The sequence below is a fragment of the Triturus cristatus genome, chromosome 2_2 (assembly GCF_964204655.1).
Source record: "Triturus cristatus chromosome 2_2, aTriCri1.1, whole genome shotgun sequence".
Classification (NCBI taxonomy): Eukaryota; Metazoa; Chordata; class Amphibia; order Caudata; family Salamandridae; genus Triturus; species Triturus cristatus.
In genome coordinates, this window is record NC_140582.1 from 208,479,832 (window position 1) to 208,497,618 (window position 17,787).

General features: G+C 44.0%; 1 protein-coding gene across 2 annotated transcripts in view; it reads right to left on the reverse strand.

Annotated features, from left to right (window-relative positions):
- Window positions 1–17,787, reverse strand: part of ENOPH1 (enolase-phosphatase 1) — a 166,110-nt gene that overhangs the window by 25,178 nt on the left and 123,145 nt on the right. For both annotated transcript variants that reach the window (XM_085641236.1, XM_085641237.1), the window contains one exon: window positions 15,657–15,789. In XM_085641236.1, coding sequence (XP_085497362.1) covers window positions 15,657–15,789 — 133 coding nt within the window. The remainder of the gene's footprint in view (window positions 1–15,656; window positions 15,790–17,787) is intronic.

Genomic DNA, 17,787 nt, shown 5'->3' on the forward strand with positions numbered 1-17,787 from the left:
TCTAAATATTATGGAAAAGTTAGGAATATTTACAATCAAATATATGTATAAAAAAATCAAACAGGAGAAAATAGTTTAGGTAACAGTAAAAATAATTATCGGTCCTAGGAGTAGTTTTCCACGACTACTGCTGCCCAGCAAGGAAGGCACACCAGCAAATGACTGGAAAAGAAAGAGCATGGAAAAACAAAATATTTAAAGTACAAATGGGCACAGAGGGTTGGTTAACAATAGGTTATGCCATCCTGTGGCAGCAAGAGGCTAAGTGTCTCTCAGTGGCGACTGTATGGCAGACGCTGTTGCGAGGCAGGTAGAGGCCATCCAGATGGAGCCCAACTTGGGAACAACCCGCTCTCCTGCAGTAGCTCCATACATACACATAGAACTGAAAGGGAAATAGGGAGGGACAAAATTCCTACTTCTCAAACTTCATTGCAGCTCTCCTACACAAGACATTAAAATGTAACAAGGGCTAAGGACAAGGTTGGGGTGATGTGGAGAGGGTCCATGAAGCATAGAACAGATATGTACAAGTAACACAGCAACTTTACATAGGCAGAAATGGAGGTAGCAAAGCATAAGAGAAAGAGTGGACATGGGAGAGGCGTGGAGTGCAGCAAACGAGTCAAATCTGTTTGACATGAAGGAAAAAGAAATATTATAATCTGAGTTTTGGCCAAGAAATACATTCAGAAAGATGGTATGGACCACTTTCTGAATGCCACTTCCCAAGAGGCTTCCAAGAGAGAGTGAGATGCTACAGGAGACTTCCCAAGAGGCTTCCAAGACAGAGGGAGATGCTACAGGAGACTACCCAAGAGGCTTCCAAGAGAGAGTGAGATGCTACAGGAGACTTCCCAAGAGGCTTCCAGAGAGAGGGAGATGCTACAGGAGACTTCCTAAGAGGCTTCCAAGAGAGAGTGAGATGCTACAGGAGACTTCCTAAGAGGCTTCCAAGAGAGAGGGAGATGCTACAGGAGACTTCCCAAGAGGCTTCCAAGAGAGAGGGAGATGCTAAAGGAAACTTTCTAAGAGGATTCCAAGAGAGAGTGAGATGCAGGGGCGTAACACAGGCCCCCGCATTCCCCGCGGTGCGGGGGGGATGCAGGGGCGTAACACAGGCCCCCGCATTCCCCGCGGTGCGGGGGGGATGCAGGGGCGTAACACAGGCCCCCGCATCCCCCGCGGTGCGGGGGGCCCCCAGCTGCAGGGTGCCCCCTCAGAACAGAACTACGGTCTGAGGCCTCCGGATAAAATGCAGAGTGGGGGCCCCTCTGTGTACATTGCAGGGGGGGCCCCTTAAACTTTCGTTACGCCACTGGTGAGATGCTACAGGAGACTTCCTAAGAGGCTTCCAAGAGAGAGTAAGATGCTACAGGAGACTTCCCAAGAGGCATCCAAGAGAGAGTGAGATGCTACAGGAGACTTCCCAAGAGGCATCCAAGAGAGAGTGATATGCTACAGGAGACTTCCTAAGAGGCTTCCCAGAGAGAGGGAGATGCTACAGTCAATCAATCATTTGCAAAGCGCACTACATACCTGCGAGGGTCTCAAGGCGCTGGGGGGGGGGGGGGGGGGGCGCTACTGATCGAATAGCCAGGTCTTGAGTATCCTCCTGAAGGTCAGCAGGTCTTGGGTCTGTCGTAGGCTCTGTGGGAGGGTGTTCCATGTCTTGGCGGCGAGGTGGGTGAAGGATCTCCCGCCGGTGGTTGTTCTTCGGATGCGTGGGACGGTGGCGAGTGAGAGGTCGGCGGAGCGCAGCTGGCGGTTGGGGATGTAGAAGGAGAGCCGTCTGTTGAGGTAGGCTGGGCCGGTCTTGTGGAGTGCTTTGTGTGCGTGGATGAGGAGCTTGAAGGATATCCTCTTGTTGACGGGGAGCCAGTGCAGGTTTCTCAAGTGGGGCGTGATGTGGCCGTGTCGTGGTACGTCGAGGATCAGTTGCGCCAAGGCGTTTTGGATGCGCTGTAGTCGTTTGATGAGCTTGGTTGGGGCTCCCGAGTAGAGGGCGTTTCCGTAGTCGAGTCTGCTGCTGACGAGTGCCTGGGTGACTGTCTTTCTTGTATCTGTCGGGATCCATCTGTAGATCTTGCGGAGCATGCGGAGGGTGTTGAAGCAGAAGGAGACGGCGTTGACTTGCTTGGTCATTGAGAGACTTCCATTGAGAGACTTCCATTGAGAGACTTCCTAAGAGGCTTCCAAGAAAGAGTGAGATGCTAGCAGCTCAGCCTGCGTTGAATAGATGATGCATAACTTTGTGTGGAGAATGCAATCAAGCGTCAGGATGATCCAAGAAATACTGAAGAGACAGAGCCGTACATCATAGAGACCTAGAACATGCAAAAACGCCCCAACTGCAGATTCACCCTGGAACCAAGCTTAAAGGTTCAACCATTAATCTTACTCAGTGGGGGCAGGGTTGGGAGGTAAAAATAATCCTTGCCTAGTTCAGCAGTATGCCTTAAACACACATAAATAAGGGCCAGGCATCACATGAAGAAAAACAGATTGGCGGTAGGGGAAAGACTGAAGGGGTTGGAAACAGCAGTCAAGAGCAGATTTAAGGGGATGAGGAGAAAAACCACTACTGTGGGGTGCAACACGCAATTGCCAAAGAGCTCATTGTTAAGTTACCATGCAAAGGAGAGATGGGGGAACCCAAGTGGATGCTAGCAGTCCTAAGGTTTCACACGCTCTTCAGTATAAAGGAGGGTGCAAAAGAGAGGAGCAATTGTAAAAGAGCTGGACGTTGTGCCTTCAGTGCACAAAGCAACTGTGTAAAGGCCTGGTTGACAAGGTATCAGAGCATACACTAGCAATGTGCAGTGAAAGGAAAGGTAAAGGTATCTGCCGGCAAGGCCAAGGGCACCCAAATTAGCTTTCAGTAGAAAGTTGGCAACACTGGAACAACAAACGTGCATTCGAGTGACCATTCTTTCATTCATAAGTTACTGTGGCTCCATATTGTTGGTGCGCATTGATGTTTGACAGCTTGTCTGCGAGGTGTTTCGAACAGCAGTCTTCCACTCTTTCTGTAAGATATGGAAGGAGGACTTTTTAACACAGGACTGCATGTTAAATCGATTTGTGGGGCAATTAGAAAAATATTAATTTAGGCTTTGTTGTCTCTTGCAACTATAGTCTTCCATAATTGGCAAAAATGTTGTTGTTTTTTTTAAACAGTACTTTGAGAGAGTTTAGGGAGAAGATCTGTAGGTCAAGTAGAGTACCTTCAATATCAACCGAATCTCCATTGAGATCCAGTGCAGCGTGAGTAAGATAGGATGATGTAGTCTCAAAATGGTTGACCTTGAGTGGCTTTCAACGGAGTCAAACGTGTTCTGGACGTTTATTATGAGGGTACTTCCCTGGACAAGTTTGGAGGTAACCAGGGCCTGGACCACCGACCACAGGTCTAATTCAACGGCCAGATGTTTACTGCTTTTCAGCCAACAGATTCAAACTAATCAACTTTTAACATCTTAAAGAAGTGACAACTAAGTTACAACTTACTGCCCAGACACAAGCAATTACTCACTTTTTGCTAGATGGGAGCATATTCAGAGAGCCTGAACAACTAACATCATTTAAGAAAAAGGAGGTTGGAATGTGAAAGGATCACTGACAAAGTAAAAAAAAAATCTAATATGGTGTGGACAGAATATCGTGTCAAAAATATCGAGGATCAAAATATGGAGAAGGTAAGTGCAAACAGGTAAGTATAGATTTACTATTCTTAACTCCACATCTACAAACTTCGAAGATATATATATAAAATCAAGGTACATATATGTGGAATTCAATATAGTAAAATTTACACTAACAATATTTTTTGTCCTCGATATTTTTGTCACAAGATTTTATCCTACGATATTTGTGTTTTCAATATTCTGTCAAAATACTATGTGAAGACAAGAGTAGGAACAACGATTTTTGAGGGATGAACTAGCAGACATCAAGCTCTCTGCTGTACCTTTTCAATCAGCAAGCTGGGTGAGCTCCTGTGCTACTGTGACATGAAGGGGTTAATATCATAACCCACTGGGAGAGGGTTCTATTCATGTCCCTTATCAGCTGGCCAATAGCCTACAAGTCTGTATTAAACAGCAGCCGTGTAAGGATCAATACTTAGGACACCCTAGTGTGGGGACAAGTGGAGATGCTGAGCCAATAACTGCCACCAGCTGGCATGGCCATGGAGGTCCACAGTCCCTCAGTACCAAGATGGGACATCATAGGATGCAGCGGTTTAAGATGATGACGATATTAAACGCCACAGGGGGACCAGAAGATGAGTTTGCAAGATTCACTTTGTCAAGAGGCGTGGAGGGTTTCACAGCCAGGCATGAGGCTTGACAGGTAATACAGGAGCAAGTTATTTTCTGAGAGTTAATGTATTTAGCTGTGGTTTCACGGAAAACCTGGGGATGGAGCAATAGCGGCTATAGATCAAAAGGATCATCTACCTTTTTAGTATTGAATGGATAGCTTGTGTTACGCGAAGGCCAAGGGTAGAGAGACAAGTATCGAGGCTATGTGACTTGATGGTTCGAGCAAGGTGATCACTTCTCTGAATGTTTCCAATGATGCCAATCTGTCACGGGTTTGGTTTTGGGCCCAACAATAGTTTTAACAATGTGGGACAACGCCTGATTTCGTGAAACATATCAGTAAAAAAACCTGAAAATTTGAGGCAATGTCTCAAATCGTTTCCATTACATAACAGTTGGCAAAAACATCCAAAGAAGCTATTTGATACAGAAAAAACATGCCTACAATCCACGCCAATATCACTGCACACAACCCCCTTCCCAAAGTGGATTGGAGGATTATTTTCCCCTAAATTAATTAACTCATTTGGACGTTTCTTGCTGAATTGTTTTGGGCGTCAAGATGCAAAGCTTTGGTATCAACAATGAATACATATTTTCTTCGGCGACGGCCTCTAAAACAATGCTGGGCGCTGTCACCATTTCCTTACAGATGACTTTAGGAGCTGTATCTCATTTTTTACAGGCCTTGAAACCAATTGGGTAAAATATTTGTGACTGTTTCCCAACAGCTTGCAAGAAAACTTGTTTGGGTACAAAGTGTTGCTTTATATTTTTATTGTTGTGTAATTTGGATGTTTGCGGTTGATGTCTTGTGACAGCACTTTGGAGAATCGTTCAATAGCGGCACACTAACATAAAAAAAACAATTGTATGTGAAAGGGAAGTAATATGCAGACAAGGTGCAGGTGTTTAGCATTAAACCGTATGTATACCTCGTCTCAGAGGAGACAGGGAAGGCAGAGACCGTGAACTACATCAAAAAGCGATTAAAGTTAAAAAAAACACAGCTTGAAACAAACTAACCAAAATACCACTGGAATTATAAACAGATAGCGTGCGAGGAAACCCTCTTCACTGTGTTCGGAATAAATTATCTATGAATAGGACAGTTTCTTGCTCTGAAAGGCCCGAAAGGATGTGCACGGCAGCGGTTTCGTTAGAGAACCTCAGTCTGCCAGCATGCTAGTATTCACTTAAATCCACAAAAAACAAGGAGAAATATCCAGAGCACGTGGCAAACAGAGAAACACGCTGAAATGACCAGAGTCCACACAGAAATAAAAGGCTTCCAGGCGCACCGAAGAAGGGCAGGCAAATACTCAATCAACAAACACAAGAATGGGTCTTGGTTACACAAATGTCATTACTCATACATATAAAGAGAGATAAAAAGTGAGTGAGATACATAAAGGGTAACTGCGTCATAACAGCCTAGATTGCCAACATACGTTTGGCCAAAGGAAAGGTGTTGTTCAGGCGCAGTATGGCACCATCCTCATGTGCCGGGCTGGACATATGGATTTGATGCTATTGAGCACAATCTGTGTTTAATACACAGCAGATCGAGGAAGAGACTGTTGATAATTTCAAGAAGCTAACCGATGGTAGTCCTTTCTGCTGGTGGGGCACATAATCCCTAAATTAAAAACAGAAGCGGCCGTAATCCATGGAGTGACAAGTGGAGCCTCTCCCACAAAGCAGATTATCAAGAAAACCTGCATGAACCCTCTAAAAGTGAAAAAGCAGCATTGTCGCACTAAGAAAACAACACTATAAAATGGCCAAATCAATTTAGAAAATATATATATAGAGAAATGTAATGAGCCAACAGAAACAAAAACGATTCAAATCAGATAAGGGGCTCAAGAGATATTATTTTTTGCAGTTTGAAGGCAAATCGGTCTAGAAAAAGTAGTTAGCCGGTTGTTCCGTGATGGGAGTACTCTCCGCGTTTCAGACATATGCACATTTATTTTACCGTACCGCCTGAATACAATTAACACTAAGGTTTTACTGAAAAAAAGCATTATTTGAAACTGCACCTCTTCTTCAAAACTATTTTGAGACCCATGTTGAATGGGGTTATCCACAGGCTTGCCTGGATTTTGGCGTACCTGTCTTCAAATTTTTGAATGTCCTGAGGAAGTCAATGGGCGATATACCCAAGACGAAACACGTGTTGGCTACATTGGTAACGCCTATTTGCTGATATGAACCATCTGTAAAATATTTATGGCTTCTGAACATAACAATCAGAAAATAAAGAAGAAAACGGAAGTACAGACTCTGGATTGATACTCTTTGGACTGATTCTTTGATGAGATAATTTTGCTTGTTGCTCGGGAACTGGATTTAGTTTTGCAACTTGCTCTCTGTGAACCCCGGTCTACAGAGGACATTTGGATACGTGGGTGGCCGTTTCCCAATTGTTCCCTTGAGCATTTATCAGACTAGATTGATGACTTGGTGATAGAAAGGGCTTTGCGCGAAGTTTGACCTAGCCACGTTTTCGAGTTCACATTGAAAAATACCACTTTGCGGATGACCAGGACCTAGATGTGATTTCAAGTCGACCACGACGGAGTAGAGGTTGGATACACCGAGCAGGTTACCCTGGTCAAAGATTTACCATCAAATGTAGTCATTTTTTTCAAGCTCAAAGTCTTGCAGCGAGGCAAAGTCCAAAGCTGATGCCCGTGTGGGTTCTTTGGGATCAGATACGTCGTCATCAACATCCGGGTGAAGACGTTATTTTTGTATGCAAACGCTACTAGTGGGACAAAGCATTGTTTTGTAGCCAACAAAGCTGCTTTAAAGCTGGGATAAATTTGCCACTTTGCCCTGATCCATGGTTTTACTACGGATTGAAGTCTGTTTTTGGTTAGGCCTGGAAGCTGCAGCCTGGCAGGGATGTGTTTACTGGTGGGACGTAAATAATCAGTGTTCAGCACAGCAAAAACCTTCTAGTGGTACAAACCTGGTTTTCTAGCCCGCCCAGGGTGCACGCACTATGTGTAAGCCTCAGCACCTTGTCTGGTTTATCTGCAGGTGGAACAAGCATTTGCAATGCAATAGGTCTTGCATGTTTGGGAGTTTGAGCTAATGACATTGTAAATGACAAAGTCTTATTTCTGTTTTCGTTTTTAAAACATAAATAAAAAGGCATTGTCATTTACAATGCCCAACAGCTTAAACTTGCGCACATGCAAGACCTTTTGCATTGCAAATGCTTGTTTTTATTCCAGTAAAGAAGTCCCTTGTAGAAACCTGTGGGTTATGGTCGTTTACAACAAATAGAAAATATGTATTGGTTACATCTAATATGCCCTGTTTACAGGTCGAGTTCCCTTGGATTTTGAATTATATTGTAGACAGTTTAGAAAATAAAGAGATTAAAATAGGAACATTTTTACAAAAGCAGCACACTATCCCATATTAAAGAAAAAAAGCCTTGGAAGATATCACGAATATTTGTTATGATAGGCTAGTAGTGTTGGAATTATTGAGTAAACGTTTGTTTAAAAAGAAAAAGAAATGGATGATTTAGACAAAAATTCCAGGCTGTATCATATTATATCATAACAGAAAAGTAGCACATGTTTCTTGAAAACAGATAGCCTTTGATTGCTGATCCTTATCTTATCAGGGCTGTCTCCTTCCTGGAGCACCCATAAAAAAGCTTGTGAGTAGCGTGAATACTGAGCAATGAACTCTACTTCTAAATATAACAAAAGACTGGCTTTCACAGAGCAGTGACATTTGCATTCTCTAAAGCTTTGTGTTCTATCAACTAAAATGTGTGCTAAAGAAAAACACTCCCTTTGCATTAAAGCCAGAAAACTGCATTAAGTGAAAGTAAAGGGCACAATGTGTAATGCATTGCTAGACTTTCTCTGCGGACATAGGAGGAGAGGGCATTTCATAAATAATCTGGTTCTTTGAAAGGGGCCACACATCAGCTTTGTGGAAGTTATTTTTAGCATCTGAATGGCTGCAAAACTCTCGTTTTTGAGAAAGAAAAGGAGACTGTGGGGAAAACTACATTTAATGACGGTTTGCCAAAAAAAGTGTTTTTTCCAAATTTAATCTTTCTTTGCCCTTATACATTACTAAACCCTCAGTTTACAACTCGCATTTCTGCAGGGCAATTTAAACAAGCAACAGGAGGGAGGGATGTTGGAGCTAATTAAAGCTGGGTGGGGTGTGAATGTAAAACTAGCAGCAGACAGCATCCATTAAAGAAGCTGGAGGGAGCAGAGGCGAGGGAGGGAGCGTCTGTCAGTAGGAAATTGTAAACAAGCAGCTGCAGATTGCAGGAAAGCATATAGTGTGTGCGAAAGAAGAAAGCCATTTAAGAAAATAGTTCCCACAAACAGTAAATAAAACATACTGCGTAACACCACAGTAAGAGGGCCAGTCCTCATGGGAGGTTACAAAGAGAGACAAGGAGGGACTAAGGAGGGACTATTAAGCCTACTGACGAATCAAAAGCCATCATTTACAAAGGACAGGAAGAGAAGCCAATTGTAAAGATGGGTGGAACATGGGTGAAGCGTAATACGCATATACTGAATACTGCATGTCTCGAAGAGACAGCACAAGCGCTGCTCTAAGCGAGACCTAAAAAGATGCCTGTGTCCCATTTTTCTCAAACTGCTGGGAAAGTTCTTTCTGGAACATCCTGTGCACTAGGGGGACCACTAGCTGCTTGTTAGTTCCTGGCTCCGGATTCATGAACTCACTGTAAAGCAGTCCAGCTTCCCAGCCAACGTAATGCCTTCAAAGCAAGTCCCTTGGTGACCCGTTTCTGGGCTTCTTTCCAAAGTGCTTAAAGTTTGGGGCACTTAACTTGTGTCTGGAATACTTCCTTCGGGGCAAGTCCTCCAGCCGCTCACAAACTAAGTGTCTCTTCCTCCTTCCCCTCTGAAGCAGGGGCAATGAACAGCACAGCCTGAGCCTTCTCAGTCTTCTGCGATCCACTCGCTACATTTCTTACAAACCAGTGGCAATTGAATCACTGCCCAAGAGACATCCAGTACCTTTCTACTCCATCACCCCGACATGAACCATAGCCAACTTGCAATTAATTTCTATCTCAGATCAGTTAATAGGGCAATCATAGTCATCCCTGCTGGCTACCAAGCCTTTGCCATTGTCACCAATGAGAATCTCCTCTGGTTGAAGCTACTTCCTCTCAACCACAGTTCTAGAAGCTCCTGTATCGCTCAGAGCAGAAACGTTCCTCCCGTTGAAACTAGTTTCTAGCACAAATCATATCATGTTTGTGTGAATGTGCTTCAAGGCATCTAGGCTCCATTCCCGAATATCCATAGCCACTAGGTTGATGGCAACAGGACCCTCAGGGGTCCCTTCACCCACAACCCACACATTAAACTAGCATAAGTGCAGCATCTTTTGCAGGATCTTTTACCTTGCAGTCTTTTTGTAATGCCCTATTTGTAACACCTAGAACAAGTAATAACTTTAGGCTTGGAAAAACCTTTATGTCTACCCCAATTCTCTTAATGTCTGTTCCTCCCTTGGAACTTTGGTAATTGCATTGGTTCTTACCTGCCCAGTTTCAGACTTCCTCTCTCCCTTCCGCCTGCATCCATGCTGCTCCAGCCCTTGGTTAACTCTGTTAACTAATACATTTTCAGCCAACCTTGCAAGCTTCTCTGTCAATTTTGACAGATATTGTGTAAGTAGTGCACCTTCCTTGAGTCACCCTGTCACCGTTAAGGGCATGAGAATTCTTAGCCTTCACTCCTCTCACACAATCATTCCAATCATGCAACACACCACTGTAAGAAATGTGATTATTATTTGGAGAGAGGTGAGCACCCACCTCAAGGAATAATCACAATCTTGGTCAGGGTGAACCCTCAAAGTCACTGAATAAACCGGAGCTCAACCCCATGGTAGCTATGGAACAGAGCAGGCAGGCTTCATTTAGGGCAATCTATAAAGTATTTATGCAGTACAAAAACAAAATAAAGTAGAAATGAAAAATAATAAACATCCTAAACCGAATCAGAAAACTAGAGTAAAACTGAATAAACAAAATGAGAATGAAATGAGAATAAGGGGAACCAGAGATATGAAGTTTTAAAGATTTAAGTAGGAACAGCGCCAAGAAGCATAAAGTGCCAATGATAGCCAATGGTCGCTGTAGATTGGGACCTAAATTTGAATTTGACTGCGATGGAGTGTGTGTCGGATATATCATACATGTTCACCCTAGTCAATGGATTTACCTTTCGACTTACTCCATTAAGTCCCAACCCACCATGGAAGTACACTTCGAATCCTTCCAGGACCTCATCGGAGGCACTTAAGAGACTCACAGTTGTTGTTTTCCTCTGCACGACAAGGTCCAGTCCAAGTCCAGTTGCCACTGGTCAGCAGGGCAGTTGCACGAAAAGACCTCTTGCAGCTTGTTGCTTTAGCACTAGGTCAGCCATATGGCCCTTTAAAGTCTACTTCTTTGTCCTGGGTACAAGAGGGAGTACGCCCAGTTATTAAGGGCTCCTCTTAGGTCGCAGACAACAGGCCCAGTCCTTCTCTGTTCTTCTTCAGGTCCAGAAGTGTTCTTAAATGGGTACCTGGAGATGCCACATGTATGCCTAGCATCAGCTAGTGGGCACGCCCTAGCTAATGTGATAAAAGTTCTCCAGCGCCAGTCATACAAACTTTTGGCATTTTCAAGGTAAAAAATCCTTTGGCCACTCTAAACTTGGGCTCTGAGGGCTGGGGGTTTAGGTAAGTTATGATAATCCTAGTTTCCTTCCATATCTAATACCAAAATCTAGTTTGTGGCAGTCACTGTACCTTCAATAAACAGAAGAGACAGGAGTCTAGTAGAACAAAAGTAGGGTTCCCCAGCAACCAGCCAGCAGATACACAAGAATTGTTCTGGCATCCTGTTTCTCTTCCTTTTCAGTGCGTCATTAATGTTATATGTAAAACTCTGTGGCAGAAGTCTGGCATAACAAAGCAGGGTTCATCAGCAACCAGACAGTGGATACACAAGAACTGTCTTGCCATTCTGTTCTCTGCCTTTCAAGTGCGCCCCAAAGCATTAGATGTAAATTCCACAGACCTGTCAAACAGGATTTGACACCGTAATGCCAAAAAGGATGCTCACTGCCCCCACTCTGCATATTCTTTGAAGTAATTTCTGCCTAATCGGGTCAGCATATTGTTTGCTCCAGGGACGCATTTCACACACATTCAAATATTAATCCCTGGCTGGGAGAAGTTTGAAAGCAAATGCAAATTAGCCTACAATGGCTAAAGGCCGTTATAAGTTATTTTTTTTAAATTACTTCTCTTTAATATTTATTAAAACTATGACTTCACCATTAAATTGGATTAATAACTATCAAAATAGTTGTTGAATTATTAGGTTTCGCCTGCACAGCGCTTTTGCTGTACGTGCAAAGCCTTGGATATTGAAGAAAAAAAATCTTAAAAGGGGCTTAGCACCTGCCTATTACTTACCTGAACTTCTCATTCGTTAATTCCAACGTTGCTCTAATTTACTTGCATCTCACTGTCCAGCATGTCGTTTGCTGTGCTTTTGCCATCGTTGCTGTCGCGTGGAGCTTGGACCAAGTATGCTTTCCTGTCACTGACCATTGGCTACTGGCCAGTATAACATCTACTGGCTACTCACTCTGCAAGTCTTGCTCTGAAGTGAAAGCTTTAGTTTCCAACTGCAATTTTTCTGAAATCCTTGCTACCAGTGTGCTTTTTGGTTCAGTGGGGCCCTAAATATCCCCTTTTGCAGAAGTACACAATGTGGAGTGTGCATAGGGAACAGAAGCTGGGTTCCCCTTGCCCCCTTCCCCCTCAACTTTCTTACTGCGTGGATACTAAAATACAAACATATAATTGGGATAATGATGGCCATGTGTCGTGTAACGCATAAATCTCTGCAGAGTTCAGTGGATCATGTTACCCAGTAAAGGCTGCCAGAGGTGGGGGGCGTGGCCAAGCCGTGGGCTACGATGGCCGCGCGGTGTTGAAGCTCTGCCGGCAGACCAGCATGAATAACGTTGTCCCTATCCTCCAGTGTCGCTAAACAGAAGGGTGTCGCTGCCTCCCCGGTTCCAGGTGTCCTTGTCTGGGGGTTCTATGTCCGCTGAGACGTCCGTGTGCGGTCCCGGAGCGAACTCTGCCTGTGTCGCGGTGGAGCTCAAGATGGCGGCCTTAGCGGCGGAATCAGGGCGGACGTTGATGCTGCATTCGCCGGAGCAGACGGGAGATTGCTGTGGGGGCCGCTGGGGTGGTGAGTACCCGGGTGCCGGTTTGGAGGGCTCTACTTCCCCCCGCGCCTTTGCATGAGCAGCGCCGTCCGTGTGGCCGAGACGGTGTCGGCCAGGCGCTGCTGTGCGGTCCCGGCTGCACCGCTCCCCGTTCTCGTCTGACGCTTGGATGGGGCGGTGCAGCTGGGCAGGCGGCAGCATTCCTACTGCGGGGGGGGGTGAGTTTAGGCCCTCTGAATGCCCCCGGCGCCTGGGTTGCCCCCCCCGCGTGCGCCCCCTCTCCCCCCATCGGCGGTAGCGGGAATTTACCTGGAGTCGCTGCTTGGCTGAGCTGGTGTGCCCTGCCCACATGACCCCACGCATGGGGAGCTGCTACCCTGCAAGGAAGATAAGTGCTTTTTGACTATTGTGGCCTTGACCCGGCGGTGCCGGTCCTCTGCAATTCCTTTGCCCCAGCCAAGGTCCTGTCAGAGCAGGTAACCACATACCCAATGGTCGTCCCACTGTGGATGAAATCCACCTCCTACCACTAACTGTTAGTCAGGGCCACTGTACTCTATGTTAAGGGACAGTACCCTTAGAAATCTATGTTTTTGGGGTGCCCTGAGCAACCTTATGCGCAGCAGTTTTACCACCGGTGGGAGCTGATATCTGTAGATGCAGTCAATGGGCATCGGGGGACTGACAATGATATTCATCTGGGCAAGAGCGCCCTCCCTTTCTAAGGATACCAGAGCTATAGGGTAGAAACAGTCCTGTCCATTGGCCAGCGTTACCTTAAAACCTATCCTGTTCTGGGGAAACCAATCTTGCTATCACCATAGTCTGGCTGGCACAAGTAACCCACGGACCAGTGACAGGGACCCCCCATTCCCTTTGGCCTCATGGCAGTGATGGCTACCATCCTCCAGGATCTCCAAATAATGGATACTAGTGCGTGTTCTACCCTTTCCTCCTGGAAATACCCTTCCTCCAGGGCTGTATAGGCCACCTCTGTAAAAGTCCCACCTGGGGGTGGCTTCCTGGCACCTACATAGTCAAAAGGTAAAAGGGTGCCCTGGGCTTCCGCCCATCAAAACCTCCCCTCCTGTGCTCTGAGGATGAATGGGAATTCTTCCTCAAAACTCTTTTGGGGCCTTCTGTGTAACATCTTGGCCTTACCCTTCCCTCTGTGAAGAGCAACCTGAACCACCCTGCCTGTGGTCACTCCGGGGTACCCTTTAGACACTCTGGTGCTGATCCAAAGGTCAGCTTTCTTCCCAAGCTCTCAGGGCACAGTGAGCTAGTAGTATATCAGGTGGTGATGCCACTCTGTTAAACACTAACTTAAAATGTGTTCTTGCTCTTTCATCATCAAACTGTACAGCCAATCATAATCCTTTACTTTGCTGCCCTTCTCCCACCCATCCAGTGCCTTTCTGAAGAATCCACAAATTTCACCCATGACTGATTTGAACTGGTTATCTGTAACCCTGAACATCAGGTGATACTTCTGAAGGGTCAGGCCAAACTTCGTGATAAGGGTTTCCTTTATATACTGCATCTGGTAAACTACTTCAAGGGCCAATAAGTTATCTTCCCTACAATGGGCATGCGCTTCTACAGACTGTCCCCGCCTCGTCTGATTCTAGTGCTCTATGCAGACGCAGGGCCACCTCATATGCTGTAAACCACTTATCTACGTCACCCCCCACCATATACTTAGGCAGGTCTTAAGGGATGTGGGCTCAGCATTTACCTCTCACAGACACTTCTACGTCACAACCACCATCATCACTAGACAAAAAGGACCTCAATGCCATCCTGTGCCGACTACTCGAATAAGTCAGCAGGACCTTCTAATCTAAGACCAATGTAAACATTTTCTCCTCCAGTGCCATCTCCGCTCTTGCTTTTTCTCCTCCATGGAAGCCATCTCTATCAGTCCTATAGCTCTAATTGGAACAAACTGGTGGCTGACATACTGCTCCTTGCTCTTGAAAATGCAGGTGAGGCTGCTCTCTGAGACACACACCCCTCTGGCACTGAAGCCTCCTCAATGTCATCTACACTTCCCTCTTCAACTTCAACCTCATTCACTTCTGAGGGCAATGGTATAGTCTTCCTAGTTGGACTGCTTGTTCTGCTTCCATCTTTTTTAATCCTGTAGCTGGACTTTATCACAGATATGCAAAATTGAATATTTTTTCCTTGCGAAATTCCACAAAAATTCCTAAAGAATTCCCCAAATTACAGCTTCTTAGTAATGTTTAGTTTACCAGTAACTCATGTTACTTTTTTTAGGCAAGCATGCACTCCGCATAAAAGTCTCTACGGGTACCGGGAGTAGATGGTTTGAGCAGAAAATGCCTCTCAACAAGACATTTACTGTGTGAACCAGTCTCCCACAGATGTCTCCTAAGACTGATTTTTACTAGAGATGCGTATGCGGGTAAAAAAGTTATGCGAAAAGCCAAGTGAGATTTTGAGAAATTTGTCATATTTTGCTTAATGCAACATTGAGGAATTCTGCAAACATCAATTTCCAATAAAGTGCACAAAAAAGTAAAAAACTAAAATCCAAAATGTAATATATTTGCAATACAGGTCTCATAAAGTAGCCTAGGGTTGCACCCACCACACCCTAAACCAATCCACCTCCACAGAGAAAGTCAGATACATTGTATGCCTGTCAGGGAAAATGATTTTCTTTTTCCTATAGTTGGGGAAACTTGATGTGTATCTTTGCAGCAAAGCAATTACATATGCATTCAATAGGAGTTCCAAGATAATATCTCACTTGATGGGTGAGTATTTTAGTAAAGATAAAGCAGACATTTGTCTTCAATTGCTGTAATGTGAGAAAATTAAATAACTATCCCAAGTTGTTGCCATACCAGGTTAGACAATACCATCTTCCAGGTTTTTTCATGGTTTATTTCACATTGCTGTTTGGATTTCTGGTGCCATGCTTTAAATTTGAGGATTTTGATTGTGAAAGGCACCAGAGTTGTAGTTTACTAATTAAAGTTTACATCAATCAACAACAGAAAAAAACAAGTCTAAAAATGCGTACCTCCAGTAAATTTCCTTCTATAGAATATCTGAAAAGGAGCTTCTGTGCCTCAACGCTCCCTGAAGAGTATATGTAAACCTTTAAACCAGCTTCCCTCCATTTTCTGATGGCTGGAGCCACATCATCGTAAACTCTGCAGTGAGAGACAGACCATGTCAAACAATTAAATGCACAAACGTACCACAAAGGAGTAGGGGACAGAATGGAGGACTTCATAGACTTTTATGTCTTTATCTCTTGTTCTTATTTTTAGCTTCTGAAGTGTTGTGCACAAGATATGACATTGACAGATAATGCTAAATAATGATTTTGAATCAAAGCACGAGAAGGACAGAGTATGTATGAAGATTCACTATTTTGAAACAACAAGGAATATAGTATAAAAAAATCACGGGGTGTAATGTGTATTCTGCGTAAGTATAGCAATGTTTTCTGACATCAAAATCTAAGATGAGCTAGTTCTATAATGTGCTGCATATTTTATTTAATCCAGAGTGGCATGATTCTATCTGAGTAATGAACGTCCAATAAGGGATCTCTCACTGGTGCTCATTCTTGACTGGCAAATGCTAGTACGATGAAATGTTGCAACATTACAATATGCCTTCTAAAATGGAATTAGTGAAATGATGCCATTTTTACAGTGACTTGTTTGTATTAGTGATAACCATATAACTCTGATGTACACATCCTGGAATCCCTAACTCAGCACATGGAACTGGATCTTTCGTTCACGTGTAGCCATCTTGTTGGTGCTGCTATTGTGCAACAATTCCCAAAACATTCGATGAAATTGACAACATTTGTGAAACTTAGGAAAACGGTTTTAGATCTGGCTGTCACCATAGTTCATGATCAATAAAGAGCTCAAAGCTAATTTGTATTCTTCAAGAGAGAATTTATCTGAGATTGGGTTGGGTGTTTACAGTTTACTTTCAAATGGCATAGCTTAAAAATTTCAGCTGAATACGGTGCCATTAGAATAGGCCTTCTCTGCATTCCATTGCAGCAGCATGGTTTGTCATTCACACCTTCTATAAAGCGTACAGAACTGCTGTTGCATTATGTGGCTTAAGGGTTGTAAACTGAAGGTTTTCTGCAATAATGTTGCATGCACAATTGTAGAAACACATGCAAAGGCCACTTTGCAGGTGGCTGTTCTGATAAGCGAATTGGTTCCTGGCACAACCAAATGCAGCAGGTGTATAGAGATGTTATGTATTCGGTTGTGAGGTACACACTGCTACAAAGCACGGAGTGCTTCTTCCCTGCTGCAGCCTTAAATTGAACATGCTTATGTAGCTTGCACTGCTCTCGGTGTCCAATGGCCTGAGTGTAATGTGCTTTTGATTTTCTAATGTTGCTGGGTCCAATGCTTCAATGCCTTGCTGTCATATGAATGATGGAACTGTGTTGCAGATGGCCAGCTTGGGCTGTAAAGATAGGGAGTATTGCTTTTGTGTAATGGGGCTGTGTGCAGGAATCCAGTAGGTCTCCTATCGGTTGTATAGTAAGAGCTGGTGATATGAAGTTTGGTCAGCACTTATTCTGGGTTTTCAAGAACAAGTTTGGAAATCAGTATGGGTATGTGCCTAGGAGTTGCCTTGAAGAGGATAACAGTTTGGTCAAACATTCTGATGGAAGAATTGAAAAGAATGTTGGCTCTATACCAGATGGGGATGCCCCAGAACGTTTGCTAGGCTATGCAATGAGTACCATCAACTGAACTGATACACATGCTAGGGAACACAACTGATTTATCCGACTTGCTGAATTTACTGCCATCATGGAGGATTTGAATCAAGAAAGATTTTATTGTTACTTTTTTATGCTGCATTAGTAATGAGAACCACATGGACCAGAGCGGATTCTTCATGCAGGTCTTATTCTTTTTTCATCGAAATGCCTTAGACGTTCAATGTTTTATACTTGCGTTAGTATTGGAACATCCCTAAAATGGTTTAAATAAAAAAGATGTGAGAAATTATGGTGAATGAACGTATTGTTGAGTAGGCGGAATCCTAATTCTGGGTTTTACCAATTGTTCTCGATAACAAAAAAATGATACATTTATGCATCAATTTAATGATTTTATATTCTACTAAAATTGAGGTTTCTTACCCTTTAGCTA